The sequence below is a fragment of the Mytilus trossulus genome, chromosome 11, assembly GCF_036588685.1.
Source record: "Mytilus trossulus isolate FHL-02 chromosome 11, PNRI_Mtr1.1.1.hap1, whole genome shotgun sequence".
In the NCBI taxonomy this organism is placed as follows: Eukaryota; Metazoa; Mollusca; class Bivalvia; order Mytilida; family Mytilidae; genus Mytilus; species Mytilus trossulus.
In genome coordinates, this window is record NC_086383.1 from 16,572,196 (window position 1) to 16,589,093 (window position 16,898).

Consider the following 16,898-nt stretch of genomic DNA (forward strand, 5'->3'; position numbering starts at 1 on the left):
ATACACTACTTGGTCAATATATTAAAATAAAAAAATGCATAGTAAGTAGATAAGTAAGTAATTAATATTTTTTTTTAAAGAGGGTGACTCAATTAGCCTATCTACCTCGAGGTCCTCACAGCTGAGAGGGTCATTGAGAAAAGTGTTACCCCAAGGCGAAGCTAAGTTCGACAATGTCTTTACGAGGGTAACCATCTGCTGAATCACCCTATCAATTATTTATATTTAAGTAATTATACTGCATGTTCTATTTTTACTGTATATTCTTTTCATGGGTTTGTTCTTTTGATTCTGCCATTTGATTAGGAACTTTCCATTTGAATTTTCTTCAGAGTTCAGTATTTTTGTGATTTAACTTTTTATGACTTTTAACCATCCGTATTTAATAGAGCGCACACTTGATGAAGCGTCTCCGTGAAGGGTAATACAGTACTTACCAGAGGATGGAGTAAATCCATTCTTCGAATTAACTGATCAAATTTGGCATTTTTACATCAAGCTTTAAAATACCGAATGTTGACCTCTAAACTGAAAATCATTTAACTAAGACTACAGAAAATGAAATAATAAGACACTTGATATAACTTGAAGTGGTAGCTCCAAAATAGATCTGGGAATTAAATGACAGATGTTGAGTCTAACTTCCATATTAATGATTGATACTCACGTATAATTTTTCTGTAAGACATCGCGTTCACCTTTAATTTCTTATCTTTAGAACTCTTTTGTCGTTCAGGAAAGGAATCCATTTTTAGCAATTTGTCTTTTTCAAATACATTGTGTGTTCCAAGTGACCTTGACATCTTAATTCGTTCAGCCTTTTCTTTTCGAAAAGGTCGCACAATTTGTCCATTTTCTGATCTAGTAATATTTCTTGGAGGTTCTTTAAAATCCGATAAAAATGTACCAAATGTGTCCAAATAGTAAGGATTATAGAATGGCTGTTGATAAAAAGGACTCGTGTCTTCATCTCTGAAGAAAAAAGTGCTAGGTGGCGGGACAAGCGAACTTGACTGAACGCTAGGTGGCGTTGTTATAACATTAGTAAATTGTGATTGAAAAGGTGTTGACGTTTGAAATGATCGTGATCTAGATCGTAACGGAAGTATGTTTCGTCTCCTTGGAAATGGTATAATTACTCCTCTGCTTAAAGGAAAAATAGGTACAGTTCCGAATCTTGTTCTCATGAATTGTGAAAATTGAGTGAAATGTGGTCTTGTGGGAAATGAATTAGGTAAAACATTGTCTGGTGTATCTATATCAAGATTTTCTGCCAGACGTATGTTATCCACATAATTTAAATATGGTAAGTAATTCAGCGAAAGTGGTACAGTTGGCATAATTGGAGGCAATCGTCGAAGTGGTGATCCAAAGAAATGCAAACCATTAAACTGTGGTCGGCTTGGTGATGGAAATAGACCAAACGATTGTTGCCTTACCGTTGGTGGTGTTGGAAAGATATTTTGGTCCGGTTCTAAAAAGGGGAACTGGACTCCTTCCGGACGAAATACTGGTAGAGGCCATTCAGGTTCGAAAAGGTTATCGGTAGTTCCTTGAAAATTTCCGTTGCGTACGTTTGCATTTTGTCCCCTTCTCTCCTGATTTAGGGGCTGCTGTATAGGTGGCGTGTTAAAAAATCTTGACCCTTCCGGTATGTTTATTCTGGCATTATTAGGCTGTGTCGGGAATGTAGGTCCAACGTTGTTATTTTGTAGTGGTAACAGACTTTGACCAAGAACATTACTTTCCAGTGTACGATCGAGTCTAATTCGGCTGTCCGGGGTCGGATTCTCTATACTTACACTGGTGGGTAAAATTCCGAGTGAGCTGAAAGTTAACGGAAGTACGCGTTGTTGTTGCAAAGTGACATCCCTACGTAAAATCGGAATCGGTCCTTCTATTACTTTACTCCCCTTAGAACGATTTCTTTTCTTTATTCGTCTCGAATTGACCACTTTTGACAAATTCATTTTTCGATTTGACTTATTCATTTGTTTATGTTGTATATTTGTATTGAATCCTCTTTGTTTTTCGAGGCGATTTTGATTTCTAAATGGTACTTTCCGCAAATCTCTATTCCTTAAGATAGGAGATCTTCTGTTGTTGGCAAAAGCATTCGGCATGACATTAGGGGGTAGAGAAATGTCTTTATTAATTATTTGAAATAACTCATGCCTGAATCGTGGTTTTGGTATGAGGTTTGAAACGGCATTTTCTTTTCCTCTTGATTTCCTATCTGAAGTATAAAAAAAGAGGCAATGACGAATGACATTCCAAATAGCAAATTAATTCTGCATGATTGTTAGAAGGTACTTACGGTTCATTTATATCAAATAAGTGTAATTAACTTTTTATGACAATTTCAACCTATTATTTGTAAATTAAAAAAAAAAGCACTATATAATTGTAGATGTCCCTATCATCGGCTCCTAAATGAAAGGAGTCGCTTAAATTGTATAGAAATGTGACGCTCGAATTGTTTGGTTATGAATATCACACTTAATTGATTGTTCATTTTCTGATATAAATGAAAGTAATTGAAATCTTTTCATTAATGATTGATTGAATGTTGGTGTTAAACGCCACTATCAGAACTCATTGCTATGTCGGGGAAGTCAACGTTTTGAAAGCGTAGGACGATGGTACGCAATCAAGATCGGGGTCGAACGCACCTTTTCACTCTCATTACAAAAACAACAATACATTATTACTTTTATTAATGAAACATTGTTTATAAAACTGCTAAGTGTTGTTAATTAATATGCATAAAAGTAGACAATTAAAACATAAAACTACGTGTATATATATATATATATGTTCATGTGACGAAGTCAATACTACACTGAACTGCAAAACATGAAAAAAAACACCCAATACTAATAAATACCATGAGACATAATATACATAGATATAGGAAGATGTGGTGTGAGTGCCAATGAGACAACTCTCCATCCAAATAACAATTTAAAAATTAAACCATTATAGGTTAAAGTACGGCCTTCAACACGGAGCCTTGGCTCACACCGAACATGTATATATATGTATAACGTTTATTTCATTTGACTAGACAAATTTGCTGACATTTGCATTTCAGAAACCATAAAAATTGGTGAAATTTTATTAAGATACCATGTTTCAATCGTGTAATGATTTTATGTCATAAATTTGTACATATCATTTCTCACTTTATTTTTGTCTTTGTGGTTTATGTTAGTCGTGTATTTAAATGACAATCTATTTTGACGCCGCATTTTTACATTTTTCTAGTTTTTGTTAAAAACAATGTCACTGAAGTATCTTTTTGGTTACTTGCCGGCCGGTTTGTAAGTTAAAAAAAATAAAATAATGAAACATGTTTTAATACAGAATTTGAAGCAACCGAGTTTGACGTCTTTGTTATATTCATTTCCAATAAAAGTTGAACATATGACGATTGGAAAAGATTTATGACATACATAACAAAATACAAAAAAAACGACATTGAACAATAATAAAATAAAAAAACCAACAACTATCCACTTTGGATTCCAAACATTACTTATGGTAGTTACAAATATGGACAGTCAAAGAGTCTACCTACTGTCTAACAAAAAAGACAATTAAGTAAAACCATTACCTGTTATTTGCGCTGTGACGGCATAAGCTTGAAATATGCTACAAAGAATGACTACGTTGATATACATTTTACTCTGGAAAAAAAAGAAGAAGAGTTAAATAACATTTCATTTACGGTTAACTATAGCATCTTATTGTAAAATGTTGTACGTTTGACATACTTATTAACTTGTGCTATGTCGAGTGTATTTTTTACATAATTGTGTTGCTGTTTATTTGTTATATTTCCTATTTAGCAAATGGCAATTTCAAATATATCGTTATAGATATATTTAGAGATTTCCAATTTGCAAAATAGGAAATATAACATATTATTTTTGTTATTCATTTACTGTTTTGTATATAAATCAGAATGTTAGTTTTGCCGTTCGAATTGTTTTAAATGTTTCATTTCAGGGCTTTTTATAGGTTGCCATGTTGTATAGGTTTTGCTTATTGCTGAAGACCGTACATTACCCTATAGTTACTAACATCTACGTCGTTCGGTTTCTGGTGGAGAGTTTTGTCAATTGTAATCATACCAAATTTTTTTCATTTTAACATTATATGAATTTGTCGATAGAAACAATATCAGATAAGCCAATAGTTATCAAAGGTACCAGGATTATAATATAATATGCCAGACGCGCGTGTCGTCTACATAAAGCTCACCACCGACGATGAGATCAAAACAGTTGTAAAGCCAAACAAAGGCAAAGTTGAAGCGTATTGAGGACCCAAAATTCCAAAAAGTTGTGCCAAATACGACTAAGGTAAACTATTCCTCGGATAAGAAAATCCTTACTTTTCCGAAAAACATAGTTTTGATAACAGGAAATTTATTAAAATGACCATATAAATTATATTCATGTCAACACCCAAGTGCTGACTACTTGGCTGGTGATACCTTCGCGGACAGCCAAGTCCCAAACTGTCTGTATGACGTTTACTTTTTGACTGGCATAGCAATCAATTACAAGTACAGTTTGAAGGTTTGACATGCATGGCATAAATATTTATGTAAACCTCAGATCTGTGTACGACCTCAAATCTGTGTCCGTTTCTCAAATCTATGCCCCATCGTGACGTCAATCGCTAATCTATGTCCGTAAATAATGATTCGGCCTCAAATCTGTCCGATTTTCAATCGTGACGTCATCCGCAAATCTGTGTCCGTTAAAAAGATAAGGTCTCAAATCTGTGTAATGTTTTTTAAAAAATTTTCCAATTTGTTTCGTCATGCGCAAATTTATGCCGGTCTAATAAGTTCGGCCTAATAGTTGTTTTATTTTATTAAGTAATTTCCCATAATGCAATATTAAGTTGGTATGAGTTCTCCATATATATGCAAGAGCTGAACTATAGTATACGTTTAAGAAAATCCGGCTTAATTATTTAGCTGGTATTTATAATATTGTTTCAAGAACGGTCTTACATGCTTTTTGTTTTATTAAGTAATTTTTCTATGTGTGTGGTTAAAATCTTTACATGCGTGTTTTATTATTATATGCCGTCTGAATGAAACTAAACATATTTATTTTTCTAAAAAAAAAAAAAGTAAAGAATGAATATTTGTTTGCAACTTCAACGTACTTCGTTTTGTCTTTGAATTTGTTCAAATCGCTGTTTCATTGACATTTATACCACTTTATCTATGTTTTTCCTTGAATACTAGTATCAAAAAATCATTCTAAATTGCTAAAAATAAAACGTTTTTATATTTTTAATTGAAATATTTGTGAATCACAGCAGAACATATATATAATTGTTTGGTCTTAGCTGATATCTATTTAGTTCAAATGTAAAACTTGTAATAATGTCTTTAATAACGAAAATATTTCCCCGAGAATAATCATTCTTTATGTTTTTGCATATTCCTTCTCACCGGAAACCAGATGTAAACACTGCAGTCTCTTTGTTCATGGCTGAATTTGTTTTGAATTGTTAATATTCCCGAATAGTAGGAGTAAAGATATCCTGACAATTGGCAGAAAACATTTCAAGAGGATAAATCTCTAGTTGACGTTTTTGAAAATATTCCATCAGTCCATTATTCATAACAGATTTTCCTCCAGTTTAAAAAAATAAAACATAAAGCAATTTTAAACCATGTGTATTAATTTAATAGATAAAATGTTAACCTTGCTTTTGTCATATAAACCACTTGTTTGTTCGTTGTGAGTTAATGATCCGTGTTGAAGGCCGTACTTACACCTGTAATTGTGAACTTTTTAGCTCACCTGGCCCGAAGGGCCAAGTGAACTTTTCTCATCACTTGGCGTCCGTCGTCCGTCGTCCATCGTCTGTCGTCGTCCGTCGTCCGTCGTCCGTCGTCTGTCGTCGTCCGTCGTCGTCCGTCGTCCGTCGTCTGTCGTCTGTCGTCGTTAACTTTTACAAAAATCTGCTCCTCTGAAACTACTGGTCCAAATAAAATCAAACTTGGCCACAATCATCATTAGGGTATCTTGTTTAAAAAATAAAGTCCAGTGACCCGGCCAACCAACCAAGATGGCCGCCATGGCTAAAAAAGAACATAGGGGTAAAATGTAGTTTTTGGCTTATAACTCAAGAACCAAAGCATTTAGAGCAAATCTGACAGGGTAAAAATGTTAATCAGTTCAAGATCTATCTGCCCTGAAATTTTCAGATGAATCGGACAACTGGCTGTTGGGTTGCTGCCCCTGAATTGGTAATTTTAAGGAAATTTTGCTGTTTTTGGTTATTATCTTGAATATTATTATAGATAGAGATAAACTGTAAACCACAAAAATGTTCAGCAAAGTAAGATTTACAAATAAGTTAGCAGGACCAAAATGGTCAATTGACCCCCTAAGGAGTTATTGCCCTTTATAGTCAATTTTTAACCATTTTTCGTAAATCTAAGTAATCTTTTAGAAAAATCTTCTCCTCTTAAACTAGTGGGCCAAATGAAACCAAACTTGGCCACAATTATTATTGGAGTATCTAGTTTAAAAATTGTGTCCAGTGACTTGGCCAACCTACCAAGATGGCTGCCATGGCTAAAAATATAACATAGATGTAAAATGCAGTTTTTGGCTTATAACTCAAAAACCAAAGCATTTAGAGCAAATCTGACGGGAAGTGAATTTGTTTATCATGTCAAGGTCTATCTGTCCTGGAATTTTCAGATGAATCAGATAACCGGTTGTTAGGTTGCTGCCCCTGAATTGGTAATTTTTAGGAAATTTTGGAGTTTTTTGTTATTATCTTGAATATTATTATAGATAGAGATAATCTGTAACGAGCAATAATGTACAGCAAAGTAAGACCTAACAATAAGTCAACATGACCAAAATGGTCAATTGACCCCCTAAGGATTTATTGCCCTTTATAATCAATTTTTAACAATTTTCAAAAAATTTGTAAATTTTCACTAACATTTTCCACTGAAGCTATTGGGCCAAGTTCATTATGGATAGAGATAATTGTAAGCAGCAAGAATGTTTAGTGAAGTAATATAGATCTACAAACACATCACCATCACCAAAACACAATTTTGTCATAAATCCATCTATGTCCTTTGTTTAAGATTCACATAGACCAAGGTGAGCGACACAGGCTCTTTGGAGCCTCTAGTTATTGTTTACTTGATGACGTTTTGTTATGTTGTACGTCAATGAAAGGACATAGATTTGAGCCAAAAATGGCCATAGATTTGAGTAAATAAAGGACATAGCTGTGAGACAATACAGGACATAGATCTGAGACAACAAAGGACATAGATTTGGAACGTCTATGACGCAATGTTAAAAAAGGACATAGATTTGCGGAAAGGACATAGATTTGAGGCTTACATATATATTGTGTGTCTTTGTTTTTAGCGGATACTTGCGTAATACATTATACAAAACAAAAAGCAAATTGTGATGACTAGACGTATAAAATTCATTATATTAAGCAAGACGTTTAGTCTGAGTTAGTGAGGATGAAGGGAAATATCTCCATTTTATGTACAATATAATAAGAGAGCAATTAGTACATTAATAATTACTTGCTTAAAATCTGTAATTATATTGATTGGCAGGCAACGATCGTGATGACGGTGTTGAAACCAGGTATAGAAAAAACAAACGAAAAGGATGATATATATACATTGTATATACCTCTTAATTCCAATGTTGTATTATAGCATACAAATGTAATTATATAAGAATACAATGCTTTTTTATATATTTTAAGGGTTGTCAAATCGTTGATCGTGCGCCATTTTTAGAATAAAGCGCGGAATGCATTATGTACTTCGGTCAATGCTTTTACACCCCAATGAAATTTTATAAAAAGAAACATTCAGTTCTTAATAAACATCTTATTTCATTCCGTCATATTTTTCCAGTTAAACAAATAAGCGCAAAAAATGTGTTATTAAATACCATTACATTCTGTAGATTGAAAGTAACAAGATATATGATAAAGGTATTATTCTACTCAATTTCATTTTCTTACCTTATCGAAGAAATCTCCTAAATGTAAAGTCTCCCGGAAGAAAAAGAAAAGACTTTTTTACAAATACAATATCATGTAGGATCAAATCGTACTGACACGTTTTTGCAATCACTTTATGACCGGGAAATTGATGGGTGATGTTTGACATCGTTTTGTACTTGTTTTGGCGACTACAGAAATTACTTACCTGTTTTAATCTACGATTTCCTACTTATATGTTCTAGTAAAAAGGATAAATAACTTTAAATATTCTTTTTTAAGTAGGTTTGAAATGTTCTTTGTAGTGTTCTTGTTCGGAGGTTAACAAAGGACGGAAATTGTAATGAATGAAATTTACTAATTGCTCGACTGTAGGTCGGGAGTGTTTATTCTGAAGATAGACCTCACAAGTATATATATACAAATAAAATTGAGAATGGAAATGGGGAATGTGTCAAAGAGACAACAACCCGACCAAAATAAAAAAAACACAACAGCAGAATGTCACCAACAGGTCTTCAATGTAGCGAGAAATTCCCGCACCCGGAGGCGTCCTTCAGCTGGCCCCTAAACAAATATATACTAGTTCAGTGATAATGAACGCCATACTAATTTCCAAATTGTACACAAGAAACTAAAATTTAGATAATACAAGACTAACAAAGGTATTATTATATGTATCCCATCCCGATTGCGTGAGGGCTGTATAGCCAGTCAATGTCGTTAATAACTTCCGTTTGCTTTGTATCCAATAAGGATTGTAGTCCAGATAGAACTGTGTAGGCCTCATCTATTTGTGTTATATAAAAGTTGCATTCTAAAAACATTGTATTTAAACCGAGTTCTTCTTTCAAAATCTCCTGACATCTGCAAATTCCCAAAAGTTTACTTTTATATAGACATAATGATGATTTGTATGCACTACCAGGGCAAACTGGTATAAATCGTAGTTCATCTCACTACTCTAAAAAGCATTAATTGTAAAATCTATGATGCCACTGTTTAAAAACAAGCCAATTCAGTTACAATGATCAGGTATTTGATGGATAAGACGGAAAATGTGGTTAAAACGAGAAAAAACATCAATAGTAACGGCAGATCAGCCACTTTTGGTAATGATATTCAGTGGATATTGCCTGATTTGTACAGAGAAGATAAGTTTATCGTCATGTAAGGTGGATTTCACATTGAAATGACTTGTTATAAAATTCTGGGTGATATATTACGTGAAGGTAGATGGCCACATGTGTCATGTGTCCTCACTCAAACCATTATTGCAATACCTAGAACGGCATATTCTTGTATGTATGTTCAAATGTACCTAGGACTAGACACGCGCATCAGATAACTCTATGTGTTTTAGCTTGAAAGAGGGACGAAAGATATCAAAGGGACAGTCAAACTCATAAATCTAAAACAAACTGACAAAGCCATGGCTTAAAATGAAAAAGACAAACAGAAAAACAATAGTACACATGACGCAACATAGAAAACTAAAGAATAAACAACACGAACCCCACCAAAAAATAGGGGTGAAAGGTATATATCGGCTTAAGAAAGCTAAACACAGAAAATATAATCATGTCATGACTCTGTGACGTTCAATGATTTGATACACTGGCGTAACAAAATATAGTCATCTCTACCACAGTTCAATTCCTGGCGTTCAATTTTCAAATAAAAACTTCTTGTGAATTTGGTAGTATGCCTATTTCATGAGTCAGATTTTGTACAAACAGTCCATATAAAGCATGATACTGTATTCCTTTAGGTCTTGATCGTGTAACATATTCTCGATCGCGACCGACCTTCTCCGAGATATGGCTTCCCTTCTCTTACGTTTAAGTCACCCACAGTGGCCAATGATTTTGAAAATGATAATTTTACTGTACGTAAGACCAGGATTTTTTTTTCTTATAACACAATTGATCAGACAAAAATAGAATAATGCAATTGTATAGGGCGATGCGTTGTCATAGGTTTAACCGAAGACCTTATTAAGACGTATTGATGTTAGCTAGACCAGAATTCAGTAGATTATCAAATAAATTTGCAAGATCTAGTGGTTTGGGGCATTCTATAATAGATGAACGACATGATGAACACACAAGGCTTTCTTTAAAAAGATCAAAGGCAAATAATTTGACGATCGTTGAAGCAAATACAAAACGAAGGAGAACCGGTTTCTTATAACCAGATTAAAAAAACAAACTCTTATTATGTCGGTAAAATAAAACTGTAAACGTTTTTGTAAAAAAACAAAGCTAGAGCTCTTAGATATCTTTTCTAGACTTTCATTTTTTGTCGCAGTAGGCACATTGATTTGGAATATTTCTTAATCCATAAGAACAAACTGCTCCTCCGTTTTTGTCTTCGGATGGCATTTAAAACAGTGGTATTAAATCGGTGCAAATGGATAAACTTGAAACATTTTGTAATTTGCAGATCCAAATTCTGACGCATTTATCGTTGATAGAGCAGCAATGGTTATTTCCGGGCCACCTTGTAGGGAATCACTATTGGATGATTTTGCAATTGTGTTATACGGCCTTAAATAAAATCATGCATCGATAAGTATTCAAGAGTAGATATTGTGTTAGATTTACTAAATGAATCATTGAAAGGCTAGATGTAAGAAGACAAAAGTTGGGTTCTGGAATAGTTTTCTCTATGAAGATGACAACGAAACGAAATTTTGCAAGTGTCTTGCCGACAGAAATGCTTCTGTAGAGACTTATAATGATACTTTCCAGCTACCCCTTGTAAGCATGGAGAAGCAGATATACGAATGTTTGTCAGTGTTTGGCCTGATTATGAAAATTGTTGTAGGACGGTAATTTAAGGTAGCACCGACACAAATGTAGTAGTATTAAGAATTGCAGCACTCCAAAAATATGGTGGAACAAACTGAATAGGTTTTGGCAGGAATGAAGACTTTTGATGGATTTCTGTACGTGATATATCGAATGCGGTTGGTCCTCGTGTAGCTACTATTCCTTTCATTCATACATTTAGTACATGTGACACTAAGGGAATGGGTCAGTTTGGATGACATAGGAAGTATTTCAACATGTAAGGGACGTACTTATTTCTTTGCTGAAGTAAAAGAAACATACAAGGACATAGAAGAAGCATTTGTTTTGCATCATGTATGACAGAACAACATCACTATTTGCTGTTAACGAGGCACGATGTAAATTTTTACCCAGGAAGCAGCGGCATTGTCATGTAGTTTCGCCTACAAGAGTTTCTTTTTTGGAGCACATCCAAAGAGCAGCGTATCTAGGAGGATAAGTTTGGGCTCAGCCTAATGTATGTACCAATTCATGAACACTGGGGTTGGATGAAAGAAAAAAATCGAGGACTTCTTCGGCTACCGTTAAAGTTGCATCCTCCTGTCGGGAACTTTTGAAATGAGGAGGCGAAAAATCCAGTTGTGTTGGTGACTGTAAATGCTACCGTTCTGTCCTTCCTTGTACGAGTTTTGTTATTGGCTACTTGTTTAAGATAACAAACCTGTCTTTCTCACAAAACTAGGCATTCAATCTAACAAAGAATGTGATATCACTTGTTAAGTTGATGAAAACTATAAAAAAAACATTTTCAAAAATTTTGCCGCCATTTTGAAACCGGAAATCACTCTTTTTTGTCATTTATGTGTTGTTTTTCCGTACTATATGAACTGTTATTTACGCTTATTAAAACCTTACATTGGATTATACCTATAACACAACTTTCAAAGATTTACAACCGGATATGACGCCATTTGCAAAATGATCGGTGGTCATCTTGAAAAAATGGAAATTTTTGATTGCCAGCACCTGATTTCTTTTAATTATCGTTTAGTCCACCTGCAAAACCAATGTCATGCTTGTATTTCATGCTTGTGTTATTACTTGTTAGGTTGATGAACATTATTAAAATATTTTTTACGTATTAGCATCTAATTTGGAATCAGAAACCACAATTTTTCTTCAGATATGTGTTGTTTTGTTGTACTAAGGAGCTGTTTTTAACGTTTTATCACATCTTACATTAAATTATACATAACACATCTTTCAAGGATTAAAATCCCCTGTAAAATTGCTTGATAGTAAAAAAAATCGAAATTTTTGACTCGTTAACCGACATTTTGAAACCGGAAGTCACCTTAAGTTTCATTAATGTATTGTCTAGTCGTTATTTATGAACTGTCATTTTCTTTTTATCAAATCTAACAATGGATTTTACATATAACACACCTTTCAAAGGATTAGCAAATATTGGCTAATTTGTTATGACGCCATTTTCAAAATGTGTGGTGGCCATCTTGAAAAAATGATATTTTTTTTTGGCCAGCAGCGGATTTTTTATAAGTATCATTTAGTTAACCTTTATACCAAATTTCATGCTTGTATCACGATTTGCACAATTATGTCCATAATATCTCCCACTATAGTTCAGTCCCTAAACGTAATTGATCTCTCCTAATTACGGAGTTAATGTAATAGTCGTTGGTCAGTGGAATATTACGACTGGATTATTCAGGTATATACAATAAGGAGATTTGTTAATAAACCGTATGATTGCCAATGCCTGAGACAGCTATCCACCAACGCGAAGCACAAATAAAGTCGACGAAAGCATCTATAGGTAACATGGCTACGGCCTTCATCAATGACAAAACCTAATACCATATAGTCGGCTTTAAAAGGCTACATAATTACTGGAAAACCCAGGTTCTAGTAATAAACGATTTCTATTAATCATAAAATGCTATTATCGGACCATTTTATTCTGACAGTAAAGGGCTGACATATATATTATATTCTGCTGTTGTCGGTTCTATTGTCGGGTTGTTGTCTCTTTGACACATTCCCCATTTCCATTCTCAATTTTATGTATTAATATATATGCCTTCTGAATTTTTCTGGTCAAGAAGCTTAAAAATTGCCTCTACCAGATTTCCTAATAAAAATGTACAACCAAAAAGACTAAAATATTCACGAGTCCCTCGATCTCAACAGCTGCCGAATGCCCCGTACTCCAAATATGAACCCCACCTGGTGCCACACCTCCTTATAGCCCGGCAACCTTACTAAATCTAACATGTTGTCAATCGTTAATTAACTGAAATGATTTACGATTTTAATCAATAAATCTATTTTTTTAAACTTTCATGTCAAATATAAAATAAAAAATCATTTGCAATGAATTCGTAACAATATAATCCTAATATCCTATTGATAAACCAGGTTGTATTCCGCCTGTCTCTTCTGTCGAGCAGTCAGCCAGGATCCAAGGCTATCATTTTACTCTAAAAATGACCAAATACATACTCCTTTGGCCAAACCCCAAATAATGTTCAAATATTTTCGTGGAGTAATAAAATTTAAGAACCTTAGTGAGCGCGCTCACATGCCCCACGTCCCTACATTGGCACTGGAGAAATAAAATAACTTTAAGAAAAAAAGTTGTATAAGAAAAAAAAATGAATTATAATTTCTTGTCAATATATACATCTAAATAGTATGTCCTTATTATATACAAGGTTTCATGAAATTCCGTGGTGTGGTTTCAGAGGAGTTGCGACGATAAACTGTTGCAGAGGTATATCGAAGCACATAAGTTCAAAGGGGCGTAACTTCTAGAAAAAAAATGAATTGTAATTTCTTGTCGATATGCAAATCTACTTAGTATGTCCTTATTACCATGAAACTCTGTTGTGTGGTTTGAGAGGAGTTGCGATGAAAAGAAACAGGACCGAGAGAATGACGTACGTACGGACGGACGGACGGGTAAAAACATTACACCCTCCGCAACTTCGTTGCGTGGGGGTATAATTAGTGTAAGCATATAAGAGATAATTGCCTCTTTCATGCAAACGGCGATATGGCAAGATCTTTTCTCTGACAAGTCAGAGGGAGAGGGCGTCAATTTGTTTAAAAGTGGGAATATTAGGAAGAGGGGTTTGAGATTTCCAAAAAAAACACTGGCCTTTGTTAGACTTGTGTGATTTTTTTAAATTTTTGTTTTTGTTTAATCGGAGTTCAGTATGACGTCCGATATCACAGAACTAGTATACATATTTGTTTAGGGGCCAGCGGAAGAGCTCCTACGGGTGCGGGAGTTTCTCGTTGCATTGAATACCCATTGGCGGCCTTCGTTTCTTGTCTGCTCCATGGTCGGGTTGTTGTCTCTTTGACACATTCCCCATCTCCATTCTCAAATTTATGTAGGTAACGCGTGTAGTAAAAAATTAACAGTTTCATAGTTGAACGACCATGGTCATTAAAAAATATATAGAGGAGACACCTCTTAGTATATTTCGATCTAGTACCATGATCATTTTAGATCTGTATATCTGTAGGAGAACTTTGTAGATACAAATACCGGCTTTAATATACAACGGTAGAGAGAGCGCCGTCGATGTATTGACGATACACGAGAGAAGTTTCTGAACGGCTGTCAACGCTCGGTGTACGCACTACGCTTCTTCAATGTGGTTCTATTTGAATACTGTTTTTGGGAGAGAGAAAAAAATGAGTTAGAATATTGTTGTATTTTACTCGTTGAGATCTCAAAACGTTTCGTGTAGTTTTTAATCTGCATGTTTGTTCACAATATTTCTTGACTGATTATTGTTTAATCGGGTCCTTGGCAGCAATTTAGTGTTCTTTTTGGACGAGTTTTTTTTCAAATTGTCTGGTTCTATATCACTGAGACCACCTCGTACAGAAATATTAGCTTCTGATTTGAGCGTCTTGTCTGTATGTCTTGTAGTTTCAGATTGGTGAGCGTGTTTGAGACGCAACCAACTTCTCTGGATTTGTACTTCCCTGTTATAAATCTGACAGGTTGTCGGTATATTCTTTCAAGCTTATTGATGTTTGTAGATATAAACTGGTCCCATACTATTGTCGATATGATATCTTATTATTGACCTGAACATTTAAATATACGCTGTTTTCTCGCATTCCGGTTGACAATATCTCTTTTAGGACCTCGGTTAGTTTTCTCGTTCCTTTATATTCTATTACAAAATAGTGCATATTCAACACAGTTTTGACATGTAGTATACATTAAATACGTGACTCATTTAAAATAATTTTTCATTTTTCAAATTGACAATTAACAAATGAAGAATTTTTATACAAAGATACAAGTTACAAATTGACAATTAACGAATGAAGCATTATGAAATTGCACAGTTACAAGTAACAAACTGACAATTTACCGATTAAGAATGTTGAAACTACAAAGGTGCAAGCTACAAATTGACATTTTACGAATTAGGCATTATGAATTTAACAATAACAAGTTACAAATTGACAATTTACGAATTGACAATTTAGAAATTACACAGTTACAATTTACGAATTGGCATGTTACGAATTAAGAATTTTGACCCCGTTGGCTTTCCATAAATGACCGCCAATGTTATGAATGGCGATTTTCAAAGACTTTACTATACTTGTTATGTTGGATGTAGATATGTGGGTAGTATACATGGTATAATGTTTAATCCTTATGCGGTTTAAAGGGTGTTGGTTCAGTTGTACTTTTCAATGAAGTTATTAAACAGTCAGCTCGATCATCGAAGGTGCAGTTGTGCCGTTTATTGCCACAATTTATGGATATGGATGTACAAAGAGTTTATATGGATGTACAAAGAGTTTATGTTCATTTACACTGATTATGCTGTAATGGACAATTTGTTGTAAGAAAATGTCAAATTCGATATTTTTAAGTAAATAAGATATACATATATTAGATCATTATGATTACAAGAGAATAAAACAAGTTGCTGCGAGCAACAAAATCTATATGTTAAAGTTATGTTTTATTTATATTAAAGAATTTAGTTAACATGGTAACGAAATACTTTTAGTTCGGATGAGCAAGGTGAGCGTAAATATGAGACAATGAGACAACCCTCCACAACTATAGGTCACCATCCGGCCTTCAGCAATGCGCAAAGACCATATCGCATAGTCAACTATAAAAGGCCCCGAAATGACAGTGTAAAACAATTCAAACGAAAAACCTAAAAGCCTTTATATCTGTGACCAATAATTTATCATTTATAGATATTGGACATTGATTTAAGACGACAATCAATCGGGCGTAGTAAGCAAGTAATGCCGTCAGATTGGACGTCTAACAAATATACTATCAGTTATCTACAGAATAAATATTGCATCACAATAAATAGAAATACATATATAAGATGGTTGTTCTTTATTTCTTTAGTCTCCTATTTTATAACATTTTTTGTCAATTATTTGTCGAATTTTTCTGTGCTGACATGAATTATCATTGATATGTTCATGTTTAAACCTTAGCTGTATTTGGCAAAACTTGTAGGAATTTTGGTCATCAATGCTTTTCAACTTCGTACTGTATATGCATGGCCTTTTTAACTTTTTTGGATTCAAACGTCACTGGTGAGTCTTTTGTAGACGAAACGATGCCACTGCTGGTGGAGTTTTAATTCCCCGAGGGTATCTCCAGGCCAATAGTCAGCACGTTTTCTGTGCTGACGTGAATTATCATTGGTATGTTCATATATATAAATTAACTGTTTACAAAATTTTTGAATTTTTGAAATACTAAGGCTTTTCTACCTCAAGAATATATTACTAGTACCTTAGCTGTATTGGACAATACTTTTTGGAATTTTGTTCATTAATGCTCTTCAATTCGTACTTTATTTGACATTTTTAACTTTTTGTAATTCGAGAATCACTAATGGGTCTTTTGTAGACGAAACGAGCGTCTGGCGTAGATACAAAATTTAATCCTGGTATCTATGATTATTTTCAACCACTGGGTCGATGCCACTGCTGGTGGAGTTTTAATTCCATGAGGGTATCACTAGC

At 34.1% G+C, this 16,898-nt stretch overlaps 1 protein-coding gene across 1 annotated transcript; it reads right to left on the reverse strand.

Annotated features, from left to right (window-relative positions):
* Positions 1–617: 617 nt before the first annotated feature.
* LOC134689776 (uncharacterized) lies at positions 618–8,142 on the reverse strand. Its single transcript, XM_063549745.1, has 3 exons — positions 8,059–8,142; positions 3,617–3,689; positions 618–2,236 (listed from the first exon to the last, which is right to left on the reverse strand). The coding sequence occupies exons 2-3, from the start codon at positions 3,681–3,683 to the stop codon at positions 618–620; spliced, it is 1,686 nt and encodes a 561-aa protein (XP_063405815.1). The 5' UTR covers positions 3,684–3,689; positions 8,059–8,142.
* Positions 8,143–16,898: the final 8,756 nt, after the last annotated feature.